The sequence below is a fragment of the Neofelis nebulosa genome, chromosome 1, assembly GCF_028018385.1.
Source record: "Neofelis nebulosa isolate mNeoNeb1 chromosome 1, mNeoNeb1.pri, whole genome shotgun sequence".
Taxonomy (NCBI): Eukaryota; Metazoa; Chordata; class Mammalia; order Carnivora; family Felidae; genus Neofelis; species Neofelis nebulosa.
The window spans coordinates 42,928,698-42,954,718 of NC_080782.1; the positions used below are offsets into that span (position 1 = coordinate 42,928,698).

General features: G+C 53.0%; 1 protein-coding gene across 2 annotated transcripts in view; it reads left to right on the forward strand.

Annotated features, from left to right (window-relative positions):
- PPARGC1B (PPARG coactivator 1 beta) overlaps positions 1–24,497 on the forward strand; it is a 112,218-nt gene extending 87,721 nt beyond the window's left edge. The window contains exons 4-12 of one of the 2 annotated variants that reach the window (XM_058719851.1): positions 833–949; positions 2,157–3,312; positions 4,523–4,559; positions 5,148–5,212; positions 6,371–7,175; positions 10,505–10,580; positions 12,895–13,019; positions 15,777–15,931; positions 16,907–24,497. In XM_058719851.1, the coding sequence (XP_058575834.1) occupies positions 833–949; positions 2,157–3,312; positions 4,523–4,559; positions 5,148–5,212; positions 6,371–7,175; positions 10,505–10,580; positions 12,895–13,019; positions 15,777–15,931; positions 16,907–17,007 (2,637 nt within the window). In that variant the 3' untranslated portion in view covers positions 17,008–24,497. The remainder of the gene's footprint in view (positions 1–832; positions 950–2,156; positions 3,313–4,522; positions 4,560–5,147; positions 5,213–6,370; positions 7,176–10,504; positions 10,581–12,894; positions 13,020–15,776; positions 15,932–16,906) is intronic. The other variant, XM_058719858.1, reaches the window with a different exon arrangement.
- Positions 24,498–26,021: the final 1,524 nt, after the last annotated feature.

The following is a 26,021-nucleotide window of genomic DNA, read 5'->3' on the forward strand; positions in this document are numbered from 1 at the left end:
CCTCTGGGTGCAGAAGTGTAGGAGTCTCAGCAATTTTTACAGAAAAATTAGAGAAGCCAGACCAGCTTAAGTCCAGCATGCTTCCACTTGTGAAAAAAATAAGCAGGTGTGTTGGGAGGTGGGACGTACGTATATTCTTGTGTGATTAAATTCCGCCTCGTGATGGGGTCACAAGAAGGTGGTTAATATCAGTTGCCTCTGGGAAGGAAGAAGGAGAACCTCGGGCAGGAGGTCTTCCTGTTTCCAGTTGTCTACCCCATAGAATTTGTGGTATATATATATTTTTCACCATTCACAAGTATAATTTTTTAATTTAAGAAATTAATTTTTACCAAAGCAGTATGGGGAAGCAAAAAGAACAAAAAGGGAAATCAGCTGGAATCCCGAACCAAAGAATCACTGTGGCGCCTGACTTTCCAGATTGTGTGCGTGCATGCGTGTGAGTGCTACAGGTGTATGTGGAGCATCCCAATGAAGTATACACGTCATATTTTAACAGTAGAATGGGAAGACATTATTACCCAAGATCTGTTTGGATTTCTCAAAGTCACAGATCTTCCTCTTGGGTTAGTAACTCTGAGAAGGATTTACGTCTCGTTGGGATACTTGTGTGGGTCTTTGTTGTTAGTCTGCTTTCTGTGCTTAGTACATTGGGAACATATTCTCGGTCATTAAATACCCTCTTCCCGTGGTCCTGTGATGACCCAGGCTCAGGGCGTGCTCAGTCCCAAGAAGCTAGCTCTGGGCTCAGGCTTCTCCCCAAGATATGCTTCTCTGTGTCCCCCCGCAGAGCTCACCCCCAGCTCCGCTCCTCTCTCTGCTTTTCCTGCAGCTGCAGAAACTCCTCCTCGCCACGTCCCACCCGTCCTCAAGCTCCGATACCCAGAAGGAAGGGACCACCTGGCGCCAGGCAGGCCTCAGGTCCAAGAGTCAGCGGCCTTGTGTTAAGGTATTTCTGCCCCCAAATCTCCCGAGGCCCCCAGGTGGGCTTTGAGGGGTATAACCTTCAGCTCTATATGAGGGGGTGTCAAGTTCAGTCGACTTGGGGTTTTCCTCCTTGTGCCTCACAGAGCCCTTGTAGCTGGTGTGCTGGGCACTTTCCAGTTTGGGGTTCTGGAAAAAGCCCTGGACTTTCTCATACACCTCAATGTTTCAGGCACCGTGTTATACATTGGGTTAGAGCGGGGACTGGGAAGGTGTGGCCTGCTTTCAGCGGGCTGATTCTAACGGGTGATACACAGAAACATGAGATCCTTGCAGGTTGTGGAGACCACAAGAAGGTGTTTGCCTTTCTTCTGGGGGAAGCCCTTTGAGAGTCGAAAGCTCTGTCGCAAACACCAAGGAGTGAAGCAGATCCCTTTTCCTCCTTGGATTCCATCTTCCAAGACTTTCAAAGAGCGATTTCATAGGTGATCTCCTAGCATTCCTGTTGCTCAAAGCCTACACTCCGTCCTTCCCCTCTGGTCCCTGGACACTCCTGCAGGGGGCTCTTGAACAAAATCCCATGCCCTCGGGCAGAATCAGGATTTTTTTTTTAACGGCTTTATGGAGGTGTCACTTAAGTATCATAAAAGGCACCTATTTTTAAAGTATAATTTGATTATTTTCAGTAAATCTGCAGAGTTGTGCAGCCATGACCACAGTTCAAAGTTGGTGGATTGATTGATTTTTTTGAGAGAGGGAGAGAGAGAACGTCAAGCAGGCTCCACGCTGTCCGCACAGAGTCCGATGTGGGGCTCGAACTCATAAACCATGAGATCATGACCTGAGCTGAAACCAAGAGTCGGACACTTAACCGACTGAGCCACCCAGGCGCCCCATCCACGACCACAGCTCAGTTTTAGAACATTCCCATTATCCCAGAGAGATCTCCGGCACCCTCATTTACAGTGAATCCCTGTTCCCAGGCCCAGGTGCCATTACCGAAGGGTATAGCTCAGGGGAGCGGGTGGTCAGAGGAGGGCTTTGTCAGTGAACCCACGAGGGCGAAATCTATGGATGGGAGGCCTCTTAGGAGGCTGGTCGCTCCTTTGTTCCTTATCACCTGAGCATTGCCAGGTGCCATGCTGGGCCTGGCCAGTGGCTGCAGGAGGGGGGCAGAGTGGAGGGGGGCAGTGCGGGCCTCCCTCTTCACTCTGGCCTCTCTCTGTCTCTAGATGGACGGCACCCAAGACAAGAAGGTCCCCACGGTGCAGTCTCAGAGCCGGAGTTGTACGGAACTGCATAGGCACCTCACTTCGGTGCCGTCCTGCCCCCAGACTAAAGCCCGCTCCCCAGACAGGGGCTTGCAGCCGCCAGCCGCTCTGAGCCCCCAGCTCCCAGCCAAGGAGGATGAGGAACCCGGTGAGGACTGCCCGAGCCCCCAGCCGGCTCCAGCCTTGCCCCAGGACTCCCCGGCACCGGGCAGGGCGCGTCCCGGCACCCAGGCTTCCCGGGAAGACATGCACGCCGTGGTGCAGCTCATTCGCTACATGCACACCTACTGCCTCCCCCAGAGGAAGCTGCCCCCACAGGCCCCAGAGCCAGCCCCCCAGCCCTGCAGCAGCCCCTCCAAGCAGGTCAAGCCCCAGCCTCGGTCCCAGCACCCTTCCAAAGCCTCCTGGGCTGAGTTCTCCATCCTGAGGGAACTTCTGGCTCAAGATGTCCTCTGTGACGTCAGCAAACCCTACCGCCTGGCCACACCTGTCTATGCCTCTCTCACGCCCCGGCCAAGGCCCAGGCCCCCCAAAGACAGCCAGGCGTCCCCTGGCCACCCATCCCCCGTGGAGGAGGTGAGGATCACAGCTTCTCCCAGGAGCACAGGGCCCAGACCCAGCCTGCGCCCGCTGCGGCTGGAGGTGAAAGGACGCGCCGGCCGGTCGGCCAGGCTGCAGCAGCAGCAGGAGGAAGAGGACGAGGAAGAGGACGAGGACGAGGAGGAGGAGGAAGAAAAAGAGGAGGAAGAGGAGGAGGAGGAATGGGGCCGGAAAAGGCCGGGCAGAGGCCTGCCGTGGACCAAGCTGGGGAGGAAGCCGGAGAGTTCCGTGTGCCCCGTGCGGCGTTCCAGGAGACTGAACCCGGAGCTGGGCCCCTGGCTGACATTCTCCGATGAGTCTCTGGTCCCTGCAGAGCCCCAAGGAGCTCTGTCCTCACTGCACCTGGCTCCCGAGGCCTACGACATGGAGGGGGCGCTGGGCAGCCCCACGGATGAGGACAGTGGTCAAGACCAGCAGCTCCCACGGGGACCCCAGATGCCGGCTCTGGAGAGCCCCTGTGAGAGTGGGTGTGGGGACACGGATGAGGACCCCAGCTGCCCACGGCTCCCTTCCAGAGGTAGTCGGAGTCGGTGGTCTGTAAGAGAGGGGGCAGGGATGGGGTGTGGCATACCCCACTGCGCTGGGAGCCTGGAGCCCTGTGTTGGGCAAGTCCCTTCCCCTCTCCGGCTGTCGACTTCCCTTTCTGTGCAATGGGCTAGTTGGGCGGATCTTCAGAAATCACCCACACATCTCTGAGTTTTTCATCACGCATGGGCCAGGCACCACTTAATGAACACGGAGCGAGATGCCTGCCCTCATGGGGCTTTTGTTTCAGTGGGGCAGACAGGCAATCACAAAGTAAATAAAAAAGGAAGATAATTACAAATGGTGCTAAGTGCTCTAAAGAAGACGTCCTGGGTGATGGTGTGACGAAAGGAGTGAGTCTATAAATCTAGCTCCATAATGACGTTGAATTTTATTTTATTTTTTTTAAGTGTATTTATTTATTTTTGAGAGAGAGAGAGAGAGAGACAGTGAGAGCACAAGCAGGGGAGGAGCAGAGAAGTGGGGCGGGGTGGGGGGCAGCGGGGAGAGACACAGAATCCGAAGGAGGCTCCAGGCTTTGTGCTGTCAGTGCAGAGCCCAACGCGGGGCTCGAACCCACAAACCGTGAGATCATGACCTCAGCCGAAGTCAGACGCTCAACCAGCTGAGCCACCCAGGCGCCCCTAATGACGTTGAATTTTAAATGGTAACAATGGTAGAGCTGGTAATAACAGGTATCTATTGTGTATTTGTTGTGCCAGGCACTGGTCTCAAACTTGACACGGCTTATCCCCAGTGACTCCTCACAGGGGGCCTGTGTGGCAGGTACTGTCATAATCTCCATTTCACACACAGAAACTGAGGCACAGAGTTTGAGCCGTCCATTGAGCCCTCCAGTCCTACATCCATCTGTGGACCAGCCCTGAGCCCCTGGCCTTCCCTGGGGCTCCCCGCCCTGCTGTACTATACTGTTTGGCCAGAAGGGGTCGCTCTCGTACCTACCTGCTCTTTCCCAAACCTTGAGTACTCTGCCAGTGTTAATGTTGCTGAGACCCTGCAAATGACGGTGACTTTGAGTTGTTCCTGCCCTTCCCTAAAAATGACAGAGGATTTTGGGTCACATGCTTGAAGGGAGCTCTGCCTGGTACCGGTGGAAGTTCGGGGTCTCCTCTAGAGGGAAACATCTGGTAGTGATGATGTGTTGGGGAATCTTATTTTCTTCTTTTTCATCTTCTTTTCAGACTCTCCCAGGTGCCTCATGCTGGCCTTGTCACAAAGGTAGATTTTTGGAAATCAGTGGTTTATTATTTCATGAGTCTGTGTCCTGTTGGGTGTGTGTATGGTGGGGGTTGGGTGGTTCATCAGCCTGTGAGCCTGCCCCTGCCCCCCATTCCCCTGCCCTCATTGCCGTGCGGAGCCCTTGGTAGCCAGGCTCCCTTAGAAGGGAGGTCTCTGCAGGCCCAGGAACGTAAGGAATTAAGGGTTCAGGCCATTTCTTAAGCTGCCCTCTTCAGAACCAGGGAAGGAATTACTTTCTTCACGGGGGAAAGGTGATAATGCTCCGTGGCGTTGGGCAAGTCTCCTCCTCACTCGGGGTCTCAGGTCTGTAAAATAAGGAGGGTGCTAATGCTTGTCCTGTCTCCACCCTCCAGCAGATTACTCCTGTGTGTCCTCCAGGAGCGATAGGCTGCTTTGAACTTCTCTAAGCCAGGATGGGGGTCTCCCAGAAAACTCCCCAGCACCCACCTCTGTGGGCAGTAGAGCTGGGATCTGTCATGGTGTCCCCTTGCCCTCCTTGCATGCTGGGAGAAGTGGAGCCTTCTGCTGACTGGCCTCTTTCTTTTCTGTCCTCCCCGCCCCCACCAGTAACCCTCCTTTTGGCAAGAAGAGCTTTGAGCAGACCTTGACGGTGGAGCTCTGTGGCACGGCAGGTGAGCCAGGGGCTCAGCTGGTAAGGTGCCCTCAGGGGAGCTGGTATGACTTCCGGCAACGAGTCCCCCACCCTGAACAGCCCCTCGGGCAGTTGTGGGGGGTGCCCCACTGAGCCCTCCCTGCCACCTCTGCTCGGGCTGCACAGGGTCTTGGGATACCTAATGAGGGTGCTATAAGGGGGAGAGTCAGCCGGTCAGCTGCAGCAAGCCGCACATGAGCTAAGGGAGAGACACACGTCTTCCCCCGAAGGAGCCCACAGTGTTATGTGGGAGACAGGCTCCCACCATGACGGGTGCTGTTGCAGACGCGTTAGTTCAGAGTATGTACGGGAGTGCCGGAGCATGGAGGAAGGGGCGAGATGGGGCAGGGCGGGAGTGTGGCCTGGAAAGATCTGCAAGGCATCCAGAGCAGGGGGCTTGTGAGCCGGGCTCGCAGGATAGGCAGAGGCTGGAGAGAGGAGGCAGCGAGAAGTAGATCCCTGGCAACAGAATCTGCAGGAGCAAAAGGCACCCAGGGTGAAAGCCTTAGGTGCTCCTGAGGAGAGGTGCGCCTGGCATCACCACATCGTGGAAGTGGAGGAGGGGCCGGAAGGAGCAATCACAGAAGGCCGAGAGGGATGCCAGACTGAGAGTTTGAGCTTGATCCTGCAGGCTTCAGGAGCCCCAGACAGGAAGAGATCTCGGGCATTTAGCAAGTTCCCTCTGCACTGGGGAGGATGGAGGCCAAGGTTAGATGCAGGAGCACTAATGGTACCGTGGGGGTCCAATCCAGGTGGGAGGTTTGACCTGCGGTGCCTGCCTTTAAGCTCCCTGGGGAGACATCAAAACAGTAGGGAGAGCTGGTCGAATGACTGGATGGAAAGCAGGAGGAGATATCTCGAATGACCGGGAGGCTTTGGCTACCATTGCCGGGCTACAGAGGGATGGCAAGTGGATTTTATCACATGCCAGCTCAAGAACTAACCTTGGGCTGCGTGAGTCCCAGGCCACGTTCAGGCTCAGCCACCAGTGCGGTGTTCGATTAGTGATGCCTGCCATTCATTGGGTTGGGAATGTGGTGGTACATACACTGCTTATCTGCCATCCCAAACCAGACCCTCTGTCCCTTGGAGGAGTGACCCGTTTCCACCTCACACGGTTCTCCTCTTGCTTGGCTAGGACTCACCCCGCCCACCACACCTCCGTACAAGCCCACAGAGGAGGACCCCTTCAAGCCAGACGTCAAACACAGCCCAGGCAAAGACAGAGCTCCCAGCCTTCCCAGCTTGGAGGGCCTCCAGCTCGAGGCCGCCGCGGGGGCTGCCCACAAGCTGCCAAAGAAGCACCCAGCGCGGAGCGAGCTCCTGTCCCACCTGCGGCATGCCACAGCCCAGCCAGCCTCCCAGACTGGTCAGAAGCGCCCCTTCTCCTGTTCCTTCGGAGACCACGATTACTGCCAGGTGCTGAAGCCAGAAGGCGCCCTGCAGAGGAAGGTGCTGAGGTCCTGGGAGCCGTCTGGGGTCCACCTTGAGGACTGGCCTCAGCAAGGGGCCCTCCAGGCCGAGGTGCAGGCCTCCAACAGGGAGGAAGACAGAAGCCGTGATGCCAGCGCCCCCGCTAAGGACAGTGTGCTACTGCGAGACCACGAGATCCGCGCCAGCCTCACCAAGCACTTTGGGCTCCTGGAGAGCGCCCTGGAGGACGAAGACCTGGCCTCCTGTAAGAGTCCTGAATACGACACTGTCTTTGAGGACAGCAGCAGCAGCAGTGGTGAGAGCAGCTTCCTCCTTGAGGAGGAGGAGGAGGAGGAGGAGGAGGAGGACGATGAAGAAGAGGACTCAGGGGTCAGCCCCCCTTGCTCTGACCACTGCCCCTACCAGAGCCCCCCCAGCAAGGCCGGCCGGCAGCTTTGTTCCCGCAGCCGTTCTAGTTCCTGTTCTTCCTCCTGCCGCTCCCGGTCACCAGCCGTCCGAAGGACCTTCAGGTATGGATGGGTGGCCTCAAGAGGGACAGCGGGCAGCCGACAACCCCGGTCCCCAGGGTGCCAAGGGAGGGAGGAGCCCTGAAACTGGGGCTGAGTCTCTCCGTGTGGCCTGTGTCCTGGTCAGAGGCCCCGGAGGTGGTCTCCCTGGGAGAGTTGTGGGGCAAGTCCTGGAGGCAGGCAAAGCCTGCTGTGTGGCAGTCAAGAGTGACCCAAGTCTCTTGGCCCCGGGAGAGGAACAATACCCACTTCCTGGCTGCTTGTGGCTTTATGTCTAAATGAACTTGTCCCTTATTCATCCATTTCCTGCTTTGGACCCAATTTAATGTCTATGTGACCTTTGCATGTCAAAGGCAGATTAGCAGAACGCTAATCTTCGTTCTAAAAATAAGACCCGGATTTAAAGCAGCAATAAGTTTATTCCCATCTCTTGGTCCTGCTGAGCTGTGCCAGGACTTCCAGCCAGTCAGCTGATCCCCCGGGAGCCGCTCTACCTTCGCACGGGGATGATGCATCATGAGCCTGTTTGCTCAGACCATCTTGGCTCAGTGAACTGGTCTGAAAGAAGGAGCTGGTCCAAAAGTCAGTGGGGAGCTGGGCAGAAAGAATGGAAGTTTGGCACATTTTGGTGGAGTCAGGTTGCTTCTCTCCCTGATCACAGCAGGACCTGACCTGACCTGGGGAGGCCTAAGCAGGGTCAGGGTATGTCCCAAATCCTCTGCCTGCCGTGCACCCGAGTGACCACTAGATGGTGCACTTGGGTCTAGAGCCATGCAGCAGCCACCTGGCGTGCTTGTTACCTTGCAGCTGCATGGACCCCACCTGCCTGGTGTCTCAATCTGTACATGGAGGGGGGGTAGGGGGGAGAGAATCCACAGTTCTAACTAGTTCCCGGGTGATGATGTCACCAGAGTGCCATACTCTGAGAACTAGAATTCAGGTAATAGAAAAATATCTTCTCGTAGAAAAACTCTGCTTTGTATTTATGTATCTACACCAGTAGCTCTTAACTGCCTGAAAATCTGATTAAAGCAAACGCTTCTCTTCCCCTTAAAATGTATGTAGACCTGTAACTGGGCATTCAGTTTGAGGGGGGTTGTAGACTCCCCTGACACTAATGTTAAGAAGCCCTGAACTACCTGTTAATCAAAATGAGTTTCCCTAGCGATTTCTCTAAAAGCCCTTCTCTGTAATAAGCCAGGATGATTGGTCAGACCTCTCTCTGGCTCCATTCTCCTTTTCCCAAGGGTCATGGGGACTTAAGTGACTAGGTGTCCACATTAGGCAGTTTCCTCTGCAACATTTAGTAGCTCAGAAGCTACGAAAGTTTCTCTTCTTTTTGAAACACATCCTCCAAGGCTGGAGCTGGGGCTTCCTGGCCTCCTTTCCCTCCTGACCGGCTCAGGGGTGTAAGGGCAGGGCCTGTATTCATGAAGTTGCCTGCAAAGAGCTGCGAGCCTCTCTAGAAACTCCCATGGATTCGCCTTTTCCTCTTCTTGCTTTTGGGCCAAGTTCAGGGCTGGCTTTTTCTGCTCACTGGAGAAAATTAATTGGTTGACTCGGTTTTTGCTCAGCTGGCAGAGCTTGGTGCCTGGCAAGCCTGGTAAAGGAGTCATCAGCCTTCTCCGGGCTCACATTTTTAAAAAAAATTTTTTTTTAACATCTGTTTATTTTTGAGAGACAGAGAAACAGAGCACATGTGGGGAGGGACAGAGAGAGAAGGAGACAGAATCCAAAGCAGGCTCCAGGCTCTGAGCTGTCAGCATAGAGCCCAATGCGGGGCTCGAACTCATAAACCATGAGATCATGACCTGAGCTGAAGTCGGACGTTCCACCAGCTGAGCCACCCAGGCGCCACCCCCGCCAGGCTCACATTTCTTCAACGTTTTTTTTTTTTTTTTTGGGACAGAGAGAGACAGAGCATGACCGGGGGAGGGGCAGAGAGAGAGGGAGACACAGAATCGGAAACAGGCTCCAGGCTCCGAGCCATCAGCCCAGAGCCCGACGCGGGGCTCGAACTCACGGACCGCGAGATCGTGACCTGGCTGAAGTCGGACGCTTAACCGACTGCGCCACCCAGGCGCCCCAGGCTCACATTTCTTAAACCTGTGCTTCCGATCCCGGCTCTGAGCTGGTGTCACAACACAAACCCCACAGTACCTTTCGGTCACTCTCAACAGTTCAGGTGGGCGAACTGCCAACGTGTTACCAATGGATGATGACACTGCGATTTGTTGCACTTTAAAGTTTGCAAGTCATACCCCCTTCTATTACCCTGTTTAGCTTCGCAGATGCTCTTGGAGGGCGCATCTGCTTCTTACCCCCATTTCATAGATGAGGAAGCTGAGGCTCAAAGAGGTTCAATAGAAAACCATAGCAAGTAATTATTGAGCAGGTCTTGAGCCGAGCATTTTCTGATTTGATCCTCACAAATGGCCAAGATGGCCGTACAGTCAGTTCTCCCTGTTTGCAGTTGAAGAACTCAGGCTAAGGGGAGGTGAGTAACTAGCCCAAGGTCACCCAGCAGGAGGTGGCAGAGCCGGGATGCGAACGAACACAGGCTGTCTGACCGGAGAGTCTGTGTTCTTATCCTGCGTGCTGTATTTCCCAAGGACGCAGACAGTATGTGCAGAGCCCGGACTCCCCCTGGCCTCCCATGCTGTGCTCCTTCCAGTCCAGCAGCCTGGCTCTCTGGGGGAGGAGGCGGTGTGCAGACAGGCGGGAAGACGCAGGCGTGTGGCACCCAGGGGTCTGCCCGGGCGGTGCATGCGGGCTGCTGAGCCTGATAGCCAGACTGGACGTGGGGGCTGTGAGGGCCGGGTTGCCTTGTGCCTGGGCTCCAGCCACTAGACAGCAGTGGGTCCAGGATCAGCAGACCTCCTTCTGGCTCTGGCTTCCCCACATTCCAGCCTTAGGCAAACCTATATTGAACCTGAGCCTCAGGGTTTTCATCTGGAAAATGGGGAAGCGTTAAGACCTCAAAGGTTGTTTTCCCCCCATCAGGTCCCAGACAGTGATGAAGTGAGAGGGCCTTTCCACCCTTAATGTCATAAAAAGGCGAGGTTCAGACGGGTTGGGATTTCGCGACACGGTTCCCAGTGATCTCGTCCCAGAGGCTGGCCAGAGGCACCGGTCACATTGTTCAGAGCCGTGCCCAGCCCCAGGCTGCCACTGCTGGGGACGGGGCCGGGGACGGGGCGTGCTGGGCTCCTTCTGCCCTCACGAGCGAGTTCTAAAGAAGTGTGCCTTGCTTCCGGGAGCAATTCCACCCGCCCACCCTGCCGTGGTCCCTCCTGAGAGTGAGTGCCTCTGGTTTGCTTGTTCACTGACAGATGTGAGAGCAGAGGGCCGTGTTCAGACGGAACGCCAAGTGTCCGGCATGCCAGGAAGCGGCGGGAAAAGGCCATTGTAAGTGATCTGGGGCCCCGGAGCCCGGAGTGAATGGGGAAGAGCAGGGGCATCAGGACGTGCAGGGACTTCATAGACCCGAAGCTTTTTGAGGCCAGCTGTGGCCTGCAGAAGATAGTCACGTTTCTCTCACTTAAAGAAGCACCAGGGTCACCAAAGGGCATCAGAGGTGGCATCGTGCAAAGTGTGGCCGAGGGACTAGCAGTGAGGCATGTAGTGGGTGGTGATTTTAGGGCTGAACGTCAGAGGCTTAGCAGGGCCGAGAGGGCAGGCTGCGGTTGGGGGCGGGGGGCGGGGAGCAGAGCAGGGCCAGCCAGGCCACAAACCAGCCCTGGTACCACCCTCTGTGTGACCTTGGGCAGGTCTCCCAGCTTCCCTGAGCCTCAGTTTACTCATCCATACACAAAGGAGTTGGGCCTTGTCCTTCCTAAGCATCCCCCAGCTTGATCTGGTCTGAGGGACCAGGAGAAGCCTGCTTCTTGCTTCTTACTGACCCCCCTGATCTTCCCCCAGAGTTAGTTTATGGGCCCAGGCTATGCCTGGTGAACCCACTGCAAAGCACCTGGAGAAAGTTCATCAGGAATCTGCAAGGGGGAGCTGGAGCCAGCCCCTCCATGTCACTAGAAAGAAGGGAAGAGAAAGTAAGACAGATGCTCAGAAAGACAAACAGGCTTGCACTTGATTGCTTTCCTGCATAACTGGCACTTCCGGGCAGAAGCAGGGAGGACACATGAGGTGTGTGTACCCCAGAGGTACCCAGCTGCCTGCAGGCTGGTACTTATAACCACAGGCTGTGCCTGGAGCATCACCTTGGATTCCACGTGTGACCATTCAGCAGTGGGGCCGTGCCTGGCATGAGCAAGACAGACAAGGTCCTCATTCCCGTGGTTGGGGCAGAAGGGAGAGAAAGGCAACAGACTCGTAAGCAAGGAATAAACACTGTAATCAGAGATTGGGAGAGGCGCGGTGGAATTAATCACATGAGGCTAAACTCTCTGAAACAAACAGTCGTGTTTTGACTAGTGGGGAGGATGTGTTTACTTGGCAGTCTAGGAAGGACATCTGCAAGGAGCTAGACCCTGACAGATGAAAGGAGCCACCATGTAGTTTCAGGAGAACCATGGGGCAGAGGCAGGAAAGAACTTACCAGTGTAAAGAGCTGCAAGGAGGCTGGGGGAAGGGATGCCTACACTGAGCAGAGCCCAGTTCCCACGGTTGACAGCAGAGGCCTGCTGTGGCCCCTGGGCCATGCTTTCCTCCCTGCCAGCTAGGAGATGAGAGTGGGGTGGTTCCAGATGGCTTTAACCTGTTCCGGAGAAAGCCTGTCCAAACCAGAACCTGTCATTTTCACCCACGAAAGCACAGGTTTCCAGGATGCAGCCGGAGTTTCTCCAGCGGGTCAGAGCAGCGATGGCATTCACTGGATCCAATCACAGATTGGAGGGGAGGGCACATTCCATCCTGGGTTGCTCCCCACCCCTCCCTCTGCTGGGCTCTTTTAGGGGCCCGCAGCATGGCACCCGGCTCACCTGAAGTGACCTCTTAGTCACAGTGTCTATGCACTGCCCTGGCAAAACTGAGGATAGCGGTGACCCCAAGACCTGTGTCCTGGTCCCACTGCCTTCCTCCCAGCTCACTGTGACCCCCACAACAACCTGGTTTCCCATGCCTGCCCATTCCCATCCTCGGCAGTTTGCCTTTCTTTCTTTCTTCTTCTTATTTTTTTAATGTTTCTTTATTTTTGAGAGAGAGACGGAGTGCAAGTGGGGGGAGGGGGAGAGAGAGAGAGAGAGAGAGAGAGAGGGCTCAGACTCCACACTGTCAGCACAGAGCCCAGCATGGGGCTCAAACCCAAGACCCTCGAGTTCACGACCTGAGCCAAAGTCAGATGCTTAACCGACTGAGCCATCTAGATGCGCCAGCAGCTTGCCTTCCTATCCCCTCCCCACTACCCAGAAAAAAATCCCAGACTCCAAATACAAATATGAGTAAGCAGTTATGAGTAAGCAGTTAGATTAATGATGATAAACTCCCCCCTCCTGCCTCTGTCCATTCTCTGCTCATTTCCTTCAAGTGAGCATTTGCTCCCTTTAAAGCCACTTCCCCATCTGACACTTAGCAGCCCCCTCCTCCAACAAGGCAGGTCTTCCGGAGAGGGGTCGTCATTGTCCTTTCTCTGATTCCGGCCCCAGTTAGTGTTACCCACTCAGCCGGACATCATGGGCTGAGGCCTAGGACTCCACAGAAGCCCCCCATCAAGCGGGTCCCAGGAAGCCAGGAAATGACTGGGTTTCTGTGTGTTTCCCTCCTTGAGCAGGGTGAAGGCCGTGTGGTATATGTTCGCAATCTCTCCAGTGACATGAGCTCCCGAGAGCTGAAGAAGCGCTTCGAAGTGTTCGGTGAGATTGTGGAGTGCCAGGTGCTGACAAGAAACAACAGGTGAGTCCGGTCAAGCTATTGCAGGAGAGGGGAGTGGGGAAGGGCAGAGGTCCCCGTCCAGGGCCGGCCACACATAAGATGCCGGAGAAGATTCGCAGAACAAATCTGATGAGATCCGCAGCCTGGACCTGGAGAGCCAGGTCCCAGAGAAGGTCCAGTAACAACTGTGTGGCCCAATAATAAGCAGTAAACTCCCACTGATGGTTTGCTAACTGCCAGGCAAATCCTGTGCCTTCTCTTAAATGTTCTAACCTGCCTGTGACATATGCACTCATTCTTTCTATTGTTTTCCCTTCCCAGGCAGCTCAGACAGATTAACTGAGCAGCTAGTTAGTAGCAGAGTCAAATCTGCAGCTCTCATAGCTGCTTTAGGTCTCCACTCTGGTATAGGGTAGCAAACAGCCCCCGGGGCTTAAAGGGACACTTACACAGGAACCACACTGCCCTGCAAGGACCCGTGCCACGCATGCCCCTCTGTTCCTCCAGAGCAGCCAGTTCAGACCCTTTATTCTGCTGGGAATCTTTGTTTCTCCTCACTCACCTGGGAAAGCAGTGTTCATCTGTCAGGGAACCCGCATGCAGGAAGCATAGGTTGCATGTAAACGCACGACTTAGATGTCAAAACTTTGTCAGTTTTGAAATAACTCTAAAGTATCTCCCATCGTATCTGCCAACTGAGCTTTGAAGGTTTTTAAATTCAAATTTAATAATCGTTTTAAAAACTTCAATGAGAAACTTGTTTCTACACACGTCACATCCATTAAGGTGGCTCCAGAAAATAACAAGTGTTGGCAAGGATGTGGAGAAATCGGAACCCGGTGCACTGTTGGTGGGAAGGTAAAATGGTGCAGCCACAATGGAAAATGGTATGGAGGTTCTTCAAAAAGTTAAATATAGAATTACCATCCGATCCAGCAATCCCACCCGTGGGTATATACTTAAGAGAACTGAAAACAAGAGATCTCAAAGAGATATTCGCACGCCCCTGTTTATAGGAGCATTATTCACAATAACCAAGAAGGGGGAACCACCCCCATGCCCATTGGCTCATAAATGGGGAAACAACATGTAGTACATGCAAACAAAGGAATATTATCCAGCTTTAGAAAGGAAGGAAATCTTGGGTGCCTGAGTGGCTCCATCAGTTAAGCGTCCAACTTCAGCTCAGGTCGTGATCTCACACTCCGTGAGTTCGAGCCCCGTGTCGGGCTCTGTGCTGACAGCCGGAGCCTGGAGCCCCCTTTGGATTCTGTGTCTCCCAATCTCTCTCTCTCTGTCTGCCCCTCCCCCGCTCATGCTCTGTCTCTCTCCGTCTCAAAAATAAATATTTTAAACATTAAAAGAAAAAAAAAGGCAGTCTGTCGCATGCTGCAAGCACGGATGAACCTTGACAATCATGGATAACCTCATTAGGCTACGTGGAATAAGCAGCCACGAGGGGACAAATGCTATATGGGTTCCACTTCTGTGAGGTGTCGGCAGTGGTCAGATTCCTGGGAACAGCAAGCAGAGAAAGTGGAGATCCGTTCACAGCAGCGTGAACACACTTAACACTACTGAATTGTACACTTAAAAACCATAAAAAGGGTACTTTGTGTGTTCTGTGTTTTTACCACAACTTAAAAAGAGAAAGTCGTTATACAAATAGGATGGTTTTAAGTTCTGTGCAGTCTTCAGGACGTCAAACAAAGAGAACGTGCAAAAATAAAGCAAGCAGGCTTGGACGTTGAAAGAGGCGGAAGGGGTCCAACTTTGGCCTGGTTCAGAGAGGTGTCAGGAAATGTGAGCCAGCTGAGTACTTATTAGGCGCCTAGTGTCGGTAAGCCTGTCGTGGGCCGTAGCAGAAGTCCACATTGTCTCTGCCCTGAGGAGTGCACGCAGCAGAGGGACAGATCGGTCAGGATTCTTTTTCTTGCTGTTTGTGGAGCTGAGGAGCTGGGGAAAGGACCGACCTCAGGCCCCCCTTTGCCTCAGCACCCTTCTCAAGCAGGCTTCCCTCGGGTGGCAAAATGGCCGCCTCCATGCTTAAGCTTACGTACCTCCTACCAGGGGCAGCAGGAGTCTCCCTCACAGTTGGGGCCAAGAGCTGGGATGCACTCTTTGAGGCTCTGCTTTGGGTGACAGGCTCATCCTTGAATGCATCACTGTGGCCAGGGAGGGCCACCATCGTGTGACATCCCCTGGTGTCCTGAGCGCGGCTGAACACGTGGCTCAGTTGCTGAGCAAGCAGAGAGGTGTTCACCATAAAGGATAATGTGTACAGAATGCCAGCTGTACTAGGGAAGGGGGAGGCTAAGTCAGCAGCAGCCAAGGTGCTGGTAGCTGAGGCTGGCTTTGAAGGAGGCAGGAGGGAAGGGTGGGGGCCTAGGTGCCACAGGTCCAAGAGAAGTACATCAGCTTTCATGGTGGGAGGCCTGAGTTTAAATGCCCTGCCTGCCATTGCCTTGGGGCAAATTCTGAACTCCGAAGAGCCTGTTTTCCTCATACCTGAGCGGGGAGAAAATGCCAGTGGCCACTGGCAGGGTGATCTGAAGAGTGAGGCGCCCGGCAGACGTTCTGGGAATCACCTGCTCTTACTGTTCTCACACAGTAGAGGTCAGCCTAGCGACTGCCGTCATCTGTATTGGGGCGGGCGGGGGGCAAGCGGCCATGGTTACTGAATCAGTGTGGCTTTCTGCTCTGCCTCTGGTAATGGGTGGTCTGAGGGTATGAATCAAGCTGGCCCAGTAACATGCTCCCCCTGACCTCTCCCCATAGAGGTGAGAAGTATGGCTTCATCACCTACCGGTGTTCTGAGCACGCTGCCCTGTCTCTGAGGAATGGCGCTGCCCTGCGGAAACGCAACGAGCCCTCCTTCCAGCTGAGCTACGGAGGGCTCCAGCACTTTTGCTGGCCCAGACACACTGACTATGGTAAGTACACAAGGCCCCGCCACCTTCCAGTGAGACCCAAGGCATGAGGGGCAGTGACCTCCTTTAATGAAACCCAGACCCAAAGCCCCCTCTGGACCCAGTTCCCACACCAAAGCTCTAATGTGCCGATTGGGTAACTTTGCAGCCACTTCGCCTGGAGGCCGCCATCTTGCTTTTCTTCTGGTCTCTGGTCCATCTTGTCCTCTCCCAAGACTGGTACCAGATTCAAGCCTCCTGTGGCCACTTGGAAGGTCTAGTCTTGTGTTCACAGCCAGCTGGTAGAACGATGGTTACTGTCTCTTTGACCTCACAGGGCCAGTGGCTGCACTGCCACCTTGAGGGGCATTCCATGGTGACCCCAACAGGCAGCAGGCAGCCTTGTCCATTAATGGGCCACAATGAAATAATATTGTCACCGTGCTCTCACATTTGGAGAGGAGTTGGTGAAGAAGGACAAAGAAGTACAATTTAGGAGACAATTATCTGTAGAGGAGAGTCTGACATGGGTTCCGTAGTACGGGGCTGAGTGTGAGTAAACCGAGGAGGATTCCAGGCCGGGCAGTGCTCCACCTGGCTGCACAGCCACCCATGGGGACCTGCTTCCGTATCTCTACAATGAGGGCATCCTAGCTCTGGTGGCCACTTTCCGTGACCTCCGCAGCGGTTTACTAACCAGCAGGAAACTCTTAGGGAAATAGATTAATGGGATATCAGAGCTAGAAAGGAGCTCTAGGGTGCTCTGGTTCAGGCCACCGCATTCTAGAAACAGGGCAGCCGAGGCCGAGAGACACTGACAACAGGGCAGAGGTGTCACGGTAGAATGGCAAAGGTGATTCTTGCTGTCTGGTGTTCTTGGAGGCCTGGGGCCACATGCACCCCATGGAGCTGACCCCAGTGGCAGATTTTCTGATCGCCTGGCCTTTCTGAGTGGCTCACTGCCTTCCCCTCTCCTTGACTCCTCCACCCCCTGCCCAGATTCCAATTCAGAAGAGACCCTTCCTGCATCCGTGAAAAACAAGTACGAAGCCATGGATTTTGACAGCTTACTGAAGGAGGCCCAGCAGAGCCTGCATTGATAACAGCCTTAACCTTCGAGGAATACCTCAATACCTCAGACAAGGCCCTTCCAATATGTTTACGTTTTCAAAGAAATTAAGTATATGAGAAGGCGAGAGAGCGAGCGCGTGAGAGAACACACGTGAGAGAGACACTTGAGACTGCTGTCCTTTTAAAAAAAAAAAAAAATCAATGTTTACATTGAACAAAGCTGCTTCTGTCTGTGAGTTTCCATGGTGTTGATGTCCCACTGCCACTTAGTGTCCTCGCTTCCGGCGGGTGGCCCCGGGTGCGCCTCCAAGTGCTGGGTCAGTCACCCATCTCCCCCTTCCTTCCTGACCGACTTCCCTCGTAGACGTGCAGCCGTGTCCACCATAACATTTCTTGTCCGTAGTATGTGATGATGAAATTGTTACTCGTGAATAGAATCAGGATTATAAACACATTTTTAATTGAAGAAAAAAAAAGTATATCCTTCAAATAACGTATTTATGGCTCAGATGTACTGTGCCTGGGATTATCGTATCGCTTTCTTGATTTTTTAACTATGCACTGTCGCGAGGTGTTTGCCACTGAGCTGCTCCGCTCCCTCTGCCAGAATGCTCGAGAGGCGCCGGGCGGCCGGGAGGCTGATCCCCAGGGAAGTGCGGCCTGCAGCCGCAACGAGGAGCAGAGGGGAGAGGTTTCTGGGACTTCTCTGCCATGCTTTGCCCTCGGTGTCTCACTGAGCAAGGGTGGGTCCTGTTAGAGTCAGAACCCTCATCTGGTGCCAGCTCGTGCCCGGAGCTTGCGCCTGGCCTGGCGCACTCGGATCCTGGCGGACCCCGTGAGGAAGGCAGGGGTGAGCTGCACTGTTCTTGTTTTTCCAGGTGAGGCGGGCAGTGCCCCAAGAGGTGAGATGACGGGCCCGAGGCCCCACGGCCAGTGGGAGGGCAGAGCGGTGCCCCAGCCCAGGCCTCCTGATTCCTGGTCCCATGCTCCTGCAGTAGTGGGGTAGAGATACAAAGTTACAGGGACTGGTAGAGGTGAGTTAAGCGACATTGGGCCCCAGACTAGAAGTCTCCGGGCTCACTTTGAGGGTTAAGTCACCAACTGCCTTGCCAGGATTAGGCAGGTTTAGACTTGGACCTGCATCTGGATCCAGAGGGCTCTGTGGACATGCCATGAGAGCTTCAGTGACACGCCTGGGATGGCACAGGCAGGGTGATCCAAAAGCAGCCGTCCTTGCTGGGGCCAGCCACCAACCCACCCCACTCCGACCGGCTTGTCTTTCCCTTTCCCTCACCTGGAAAGTCGCTTCGGTGGATGGGGCAGGGGTAGCAGGAGGGCACGTGAGGACCGAGGGTGGATAAGACCATCTCCAAGGTCCTTTGCCATCCAGACAACATTCTGATTGGGCTTTACCGTAAACTTGATGTTCTTGAGTGATGTCAAGCCATGTCCAGCTTGGATGTTGTGCAGGTGCCTTGGGAAAGCGTGGCCAGGCTGGGTGTGAGCTCATTGCTTCTGCCTCAGACAGAGTGGCTCCAGTTTAATCTCGTTCATATATCAGGGTCCCTTGGGAAGTTTCTGTCTTAAAAAGAAAAGAAAAGGAAAGAGAAAAAGTCCTGCTTGCTTTAACAGTGTTTGAAATTGACTCATTAAACTAAACAAGCTAATTTAATCTTTTGCTACTGCCAGGCTTTAGAACTTTGAGAATTGGTAGTTGATTTTTTTTTTTTTTAAGATTATCAAGTACTTTAGTAGGTATACTGGGAAAGTGAGCTTGTCCTGGGAGGTGAGAATACTCCCAGCCCACAGAGAAGACTGGAGGAAACAGGCTTTAGAAAGAATAGGGAATTTGAGCTCCTGGGGATCAAGTCACTTGACCGCTCTGGGCCCCCACATTCTTTTCTCTGAAATGGACTGAGGGGAAGTAGGCAAGTTGATCTCCAAGGTTCCTGCCGGCTCTGAGAGTCTTAGCTTCTGTGAAGGTGGTATCTAGCTTGGGATGGCAAATACATATATGGCACATATACCACTACTCCCACCTCCTTGGCCAGTGGCAGACATAACTAATCGACCACAGCGCTCATGTTCTTTGAGCTTGGTCATACTAACTATTAGAGTCCTCAACACAGTGCTCTGCGCAGCCATTTACTAATGGATCAGAGTTTAACCTGGTCTGATCTTCGAAAGGTTCCCATTATACAGAACCAAATGGTGGCTGGGTTTCACATCGGCCCATCCCTATCGTGTCCTGATCTGTGAGAGAAAATTCCCCTAAGGCCATTCGTTGGCACAGGACTCGCAATAATACCGTGACACATGACCCCCACTTGAGTGGGGGGAGCGAATGGAATAGCGGACATGAAATGTTTGAGGGAGGCGGGGTTTGTGAGGATGAACCAAGAAAGGGACTATCCACAGCACAGACCTGAACATTGTAAATTCCTTTAATAGCTATTCACTGCCTAGCATACAGTAGGCACATAATAAATGGTTATGGAATGCAATAGAATAGAATTTAAATCTGTCTGCTGCCCCCACTGCGTCCTGATTTGCACCAAGGAGTATACTGAGGTTTTATCCTGTGGAAGCCTATAGGAAGGAACTCTAGATTCAGAGTCTGGAGAGCTGGGTTGAGGCCTGGCTCCACCAAGAACTTGCTTTGTGACCTTGCTAAGTCACAGAGTCCCTCCCCCACCCTTCTGCACCAGGAAGAGTTGGCCTAGAGGTTGCCTAAGCCGCTCCTACATACAAGACCAGTCTCTCTCTCTCCTCTCTTCTGGGTCAGCCGAGGCTGCCCTTCCCAGTCAGGTTAACATAGGACCCTTGAGGTTACTTAGATACTGGCCCTTGAGCAGAGCCTGAGCAGAGATCTGCGCACGGCGTTGGGAGGTAACGTGCCTAAAGTCAGGGCTGGCCGCTGGCGGGAGAGGATGTCTGCCGAGAGCATCCCGCAGGGTTTCTGCTTGCCATCCCGTCCACAAAAGGCTGCAAGTTCTAAAATTGACCAACCCCGCAGATAACCTCTATCTGGACGACTCATTCGGTGCTGTGTATTATTAACCAAGGAGACTCTGGGGTTCCTCCAGGAAAACTAGGCAACCTTGGTCTCTTGCCCACCACATTAAGGAGTAACCCAGAGGGAGCAGCTGCTTTTGGCAACCATCTCATCGTAGCTCTGTCCTCGTATTTGCTCTGGATGATGTTTACATGTGATTGCCATAAAAGCTTACTGTAGACCGTGTCGACAGCTGCCCACGCCGGGCAGGTTGTACTGTCCGTCCCTGTGCTGTGCTGGTGTTTGCAAAAATGTCCGATCCAACCGCTAAGTGGAATTCTTCCATCTCCTTCCTCAGTCGGTACAAGGCTGAATCAGAATCCTCACGCTTGGGGGTTCTGGTGACCGAAGGAAAATGCATCAAAGAGGTAAAGAATATGAGTGGATGGAGTGCAGAGAAGGCCCCCACCCCCCGTAGCCCCTCACACCTTGCTCCCAAGCCAGGAAACGGGTCCAAGAGCACGAGTTAGGGGGCTGCGTCCGCCGTGAGGTCTTGCAGTGCTGCGTGGTGACTGTGCTCAGGGGAGAGGCAGGGCTTCCGGGGCTCTGGGGGCAGGAGGAGGAAGGGAGGAGAGCTCTGAGCTGCAAACACTCAGCGCCCAAGTCCTGACGTAGGAAAAGATGCAGTAAGAGGTCACTTGTTGCATCAAGCCTCTGCTTGTTGATGTGTTGAGAGCAGTGTCTTCTAGGCATGTGCAACATGCGTGCCGAGGCCACCGTGCAAGTGGCAGCTGGGGGCAGCAGGGAGGGCGTTGACACACGGTCCTTCTGCATGGACGGGTGAGAACCTCATCCCAAGCCTTGGGTTCAGTTGAAATCACAGCTGAGCCTGAAGCTTGAGAGATGGGCCGTCCCGGCTGTGAAGTGGAATCAGCCCTGGAGGATTGGTTGATCTGACTCACGTCAAAACGGCAGTGTTTTTCTTAGCATTGAGATCTAGCAGCTACCCTCAGATCTAAGGGAAGAAATCGCCTGTGCGGTAGCAAATAAAGTGAACCTCATGGTTTTGTTGGCCAAAGAAGAGGGACCCCCTCACCCCTTCCCACCGGGGCGGAAGGAAAGCAGCTAGTGCTTATGTGCAATATGTTTAAGCCGGTCCCCAAGTCAAGTCCCCGGGGTGTTTGCCCGCGGGGCAGACAGGGCTCCGGGGCTGTTTGCTGAGTCCGGAAGTACAGGGTAAATGGAGGGAGAGCTCAGGAGCTGGGAAGCCCACAGGAGTGCCCGTGGCCCAAAACAGACGCTGGGTGTGGGGAGACCCCTGGGAGCCGGCTGCAGGACGTCCAGGAAGTAGGCAGAGGCTGACTTTGCATTGAACCAATAAAAGCACTTTGAGAAAACCACAACCCTTCAGCGTGGCTCCATGTTTCTACGCTGGCAAAGATGGGTCTCCTTTGGCTTGAGCGAGGTACTCTCCTAGGGATTGGGATGGGGTTGGGAGTGGGGCTGGTATGAGGGAGGGGAGAGATGCCTTCCTAAATAGCAGCAGGAAAGGCCAGCCCTTTGCTGGCCCTTTTGTTGGAGGCCCTAGAGATGGGGAACGGTGAGTTTAGATCTTGGTACCTATTTTTATATATGTATAAAAAGTTGAAACAGCCCAGCTGACATCAAATGGGTTTACAGAGCAAGTCATTCAACTATAAGCCATCTCAGTGAGAAACCTGATGTTTCTTACTTGCTGTGTGATCCGGAGCCTCTGTTCCCTCATCTAACGGATGAGACTATTGGATGGAATGAGCACTCAAGTCCCTTTCGAACCCACTAGGCTCAGGTTACCAGCCGGGAGCGTCAGGAACCCGTCACTCACCCGTGAACCGGATCCCATTCTCTGGCCGCGCCCAGCTCGTGTTCAGGGTGCGAGTTCTCTGCCAGGTAACCAACCAGCAGCAGACTCGAACCCACATGGTCCTGGCCGAGTTACCTTGTATGAGGAGGCCAGCTCCCCAGGACAGATCTAAGCCATAGTTTCTCGTGGGGATGGTGAGAAGTTCAACCCCGACTTGGCTGGGTGGCGATGTCACATCTCCCATCAGCCTCGTTGTCATCGTCCCCGCGGAACAGCTTTTAATCCGAATGTTGTGACCACTTGGCTGTTTCTCTCTTGCTCTCAGACAATACTAGCAATACACTTGTTTTTTCCTCAAAAGAGCTTAACTTAGGCACTTTTCACACGTTTCCTTCAAATGATTGTAAAACATACGGGGCGACAGGAGGCATCGATCACACTGCATGTGTTTAGGGCAGCTTCTGCTTTTTGTTTCTCTAGTGATACAGCAGTGGTGGCTGAGGCTTTGAGACCTCGGGGGACGGATTTTCAGATATTCTGTTTCGTCAGAATGCCTTGCACATCTGGAAGCAGCAGGGCCGTCCGACTGCCCCACCCGGGGGGGGCGCGGAAAATACGGTTTTGTAGGTGGTCAGTCCCCGGGCAGAGCAACGCCACGAAAGACGTGTTTATGTAGCTAGAACCCGCTCTGTGCTGCGTGTTTTGTCAAAGGAGCCTGCAAGGGAGCCTCAAAGAGCCTCTTCTTCCCCTTTGCCAGCCTTGCTTTATGGGTGACTTTTGAAGGGATTGGTCGGCTTCCACCTCAGCACTTTGCCTTATCGACGTCTGGTCGCCCTCTAGTGGCCAAAGACTGTACCCACCAGCTTCCCAGATGGAAGGCAAATAAATCCTTTCGGCCCCCTTGCTGTGCAACACCAACTTTGGGAATTCTGTGTAATGGCCTGAGTGAACTGTCTATGTGTTTAGAGCCCAGTGTTACGCCAGTCAGAAGACTGCAGAAGCAACCGCTTAGCAGACTCTGGCACAGACCGAGAAGCACACTAGTTATCCTGTGGGCAAAGGAGACAGGAGTGGACCCTGTGTCTGGGTGCCCGGGAGGGGTTTGCTGTAACTGCAATACTGGCATCCCAGCTGCTGACCTTGTTAAGCGAACCTCTGCTGGGTGGCCCGCCCTGTACTCTCGGGACAAGCAAAGAGGTTGCGTGTGAGGAGACTGGGGGGGCGGGGTGGGGGGGGGGAGGGGGCTGGCCATGGCCTTGGATACGGTCCACTGAATAGCCAAACAGGTTTTTTTGTTTGTTTGTTTGTTTGTTTGTGTTTGTGTTTGTGTTTTGTATTTCAAACTCTTGTCGAGTGTTTTTGTGTTAGGAATAAAAAGTCATAAACTCTCCCCAACTTTGTTTCTTGAGGGGTGTTCTGATTCCAATGGAAACAGGTTGGAAATCTCCAGGGGAGTGTGGTCACGGTGGTCAGCGGGACAGGGAGGTGGACCGCTTGGATTTCCGGATGGTTTCTGGAGGCCATGACCATCCAGAAGTCTGGCTTGGTGCCGTCCGCTCTGGAAATTCACACCTACCCCCTCGTTCCATGGTATTAGCATTGGCTTTGAACGTCGGCTTCCTCCAGAGGCAGCTGCTAATGTTGAAATCAACTCAAGATCCCTCTCCCCGACCCCAGGTTTCTAAAAGACTGTGTCTGTAGCTAGCCTTAATCGACTGGGCGAGGTGGTCCCTATGGTCCCTTCCAGCATTTCCAAATCTTGGACTCAAATCCTTTTCTCTTGGTGTGACCATGCAGCCTAGAGAATTCTGAGCAATAGGGAGCCAGGGCTTTCCCCGGCTCTGTGACAGGGTTAAACCAGGGAATGGCTAAACTTATCAGGTTTGGGCATCCCCAGGGGTACTACCGTAGGGGGCATTATTTATTAGGAAGCTCAACAAGGTAACTACAGCCTGGGGTGCGTGAGCGCAAGGCTGTGTGTGTGCGTATAGGTGTGTATCTGTGCGTGTGTGTGTGTGTGTCTGTCTGTCTGCACGTGTGCACGCCTGTGTGTGTGTGTATGTGTGGAATTACATTGATGCATTTCTTGAGAAAGGTGCAAGAATTTCACCTACACAGAGGGACACATCTGCTTTGTTATTTATAATAGAAAGCTAAATTTTAATTTTTTAAAGGACACTGCTAATGATTGAGAATCGAGTTTTTAGTTTTGCTATTTTTTTTAATTGGTAGAGGATTTTTATATATTTTTTCCATTTCGTTGGGTTGTGTCCTTATTTATATAAATACTTTATCTGTAAGAGGCAAGGAAGAAACCTTCTTTGCTTTTAATTATTGTGGTTGTCATGGTCCCTATTTTATTTCCGGTGTGATTTATCTGTCTCACCTTCTAAATGAGAAACTGTTTTCCTGTATTTGTACATTGTCAGATTCTATAGTTTCATAGATAATTTAACCAAATTGCTCTATGTATTATTCTTTCGTGAGTATAAAGTTCTATTTTAACGTCTGTAAATACTTCAGAACTGGCTTCTTTTCTCAGACTCCTACTATGGAGTTATTGTTTACATCACAAAAACTGTAGAATCTCTATGCTCATGTACTGTAAATAGTGAAGTGATCTGCTTATAAATAAACTGAACAAATACACTATGGAGATTAAAAAGAAAACACCACCCACAGCCCCAGTGAGATGTGTCTTTATTTGCGTGCTCGTTGAGGGACACCCTGGCCACTAAATGGGAAAAGGATTCTAGTTCCAGGGTCGCTTTCTCAGAGAGGACCGGGGTCAGGTGTGCCCCCCAAGCCCCCCAAAACTCTCTGGGTTCACGTTTCCTTCCTTCACAGCACATTTCATTGAACCATTCAGCTATTGGCTCTTATGAACCATTCAGACTCAGTCTCCCACAACAGTCATTCCAGGACCAGCTTTTTGCCAGGACTTTTAGAACGCTCTTCCACTTTCTGAACAAGGACCTCCTTGTCTGGCTGTATCAACTTTTCCACACAAGCTCACTAATGACACATGCTGAAGGAGATACTTTGACATTATGTTTTCAAGCAAAAACCCTCACCTACGACGACAACAGTACGGTTTCTGGTTTAAAACAAAGTTTCTGGTCAGAGGATATGAAGAACAGACTCAAATTGTGTGCTTCATTTGGGTGAGTTTGAAATGTTTTCCTTTGCTCACTTCCAGCAAGGGCGGTGAAGAAACGGCATCTTCTAAGACCCTCTGTCTTGGATGTCCTCCGTTTCATGCTTTCTTGGGGTCGCTTTTATTTTGCCCGAAAACTGCTTTACCTTTATTTATTCTTTATTAATAATTTTTTAACGTTTGGTTATTTTTGAGGGAGAGAGAGACAGCACGAGCGAGGGGAGGGGCAGAGAGAGGGAGACACAGAATGGAAGCAGGCTCCAGGCTCCGAGCTGTCAGCACAGAGCCCGACACGGGGTTCGAACCCACGAGCCGCGAGATCATGACCTGAGCTGAAGTCGGACGCTTAACCGACTGAGCCACCCAGGCGCCCCTTAACTTTATGTTTTAAGTGCAGTTTAAGTGCAAGATACCCGTGGATATTGATGTGCCCCCAAAGGGTTGAGACGTTGGTGAAGAAAATCACACGTACCCAAGACCAAGTACAATCAGCCATTCCATTCTATGCTATGTGCAAACTGGTTTCAAGTTGTTTGTTTCCTGCATAAACTCGCTCTCGTTTTGAGGTGATTTATTTTCTCCATCTGGAAACGGTTTGGATTTCTGCAGTCGGAAAGGAACACATCGCAATTATTCCCCATTCAAATGAATGGGGATGTTTCCCCTTAGCAGCAGGCTTCTGTGACTTGAGTTAGTCTTTAGAGAGGTTTTCCGTGTGCGTGATCGCTCAGAAGCTGTTGCCGCCCCCTTGCTGGATGGTAAAATCCAGGAAAGCAGGGCTGCTTCTCTATTCATGGCAGGGTGCCCAGCCCTATTAGTCAGGAGTTCCTGAATGGACACGTGAGTGGATCCTATCCATGGCCTGATGACTGCACACACAGCTAGGGAGGCCCCCGAGCCACAGAGTCACGGAAATAATGCCCTCAAGGATGCATTCAGTGGTGCCAGAAATAGCCCGGGAGATTTAGAGGCTCGAGACCTACGTTTGAGACGCAACTCTGCCACGTCTGTGTTGTGCAAACTTCGACAAGCCACCTCTTTGGCCCCT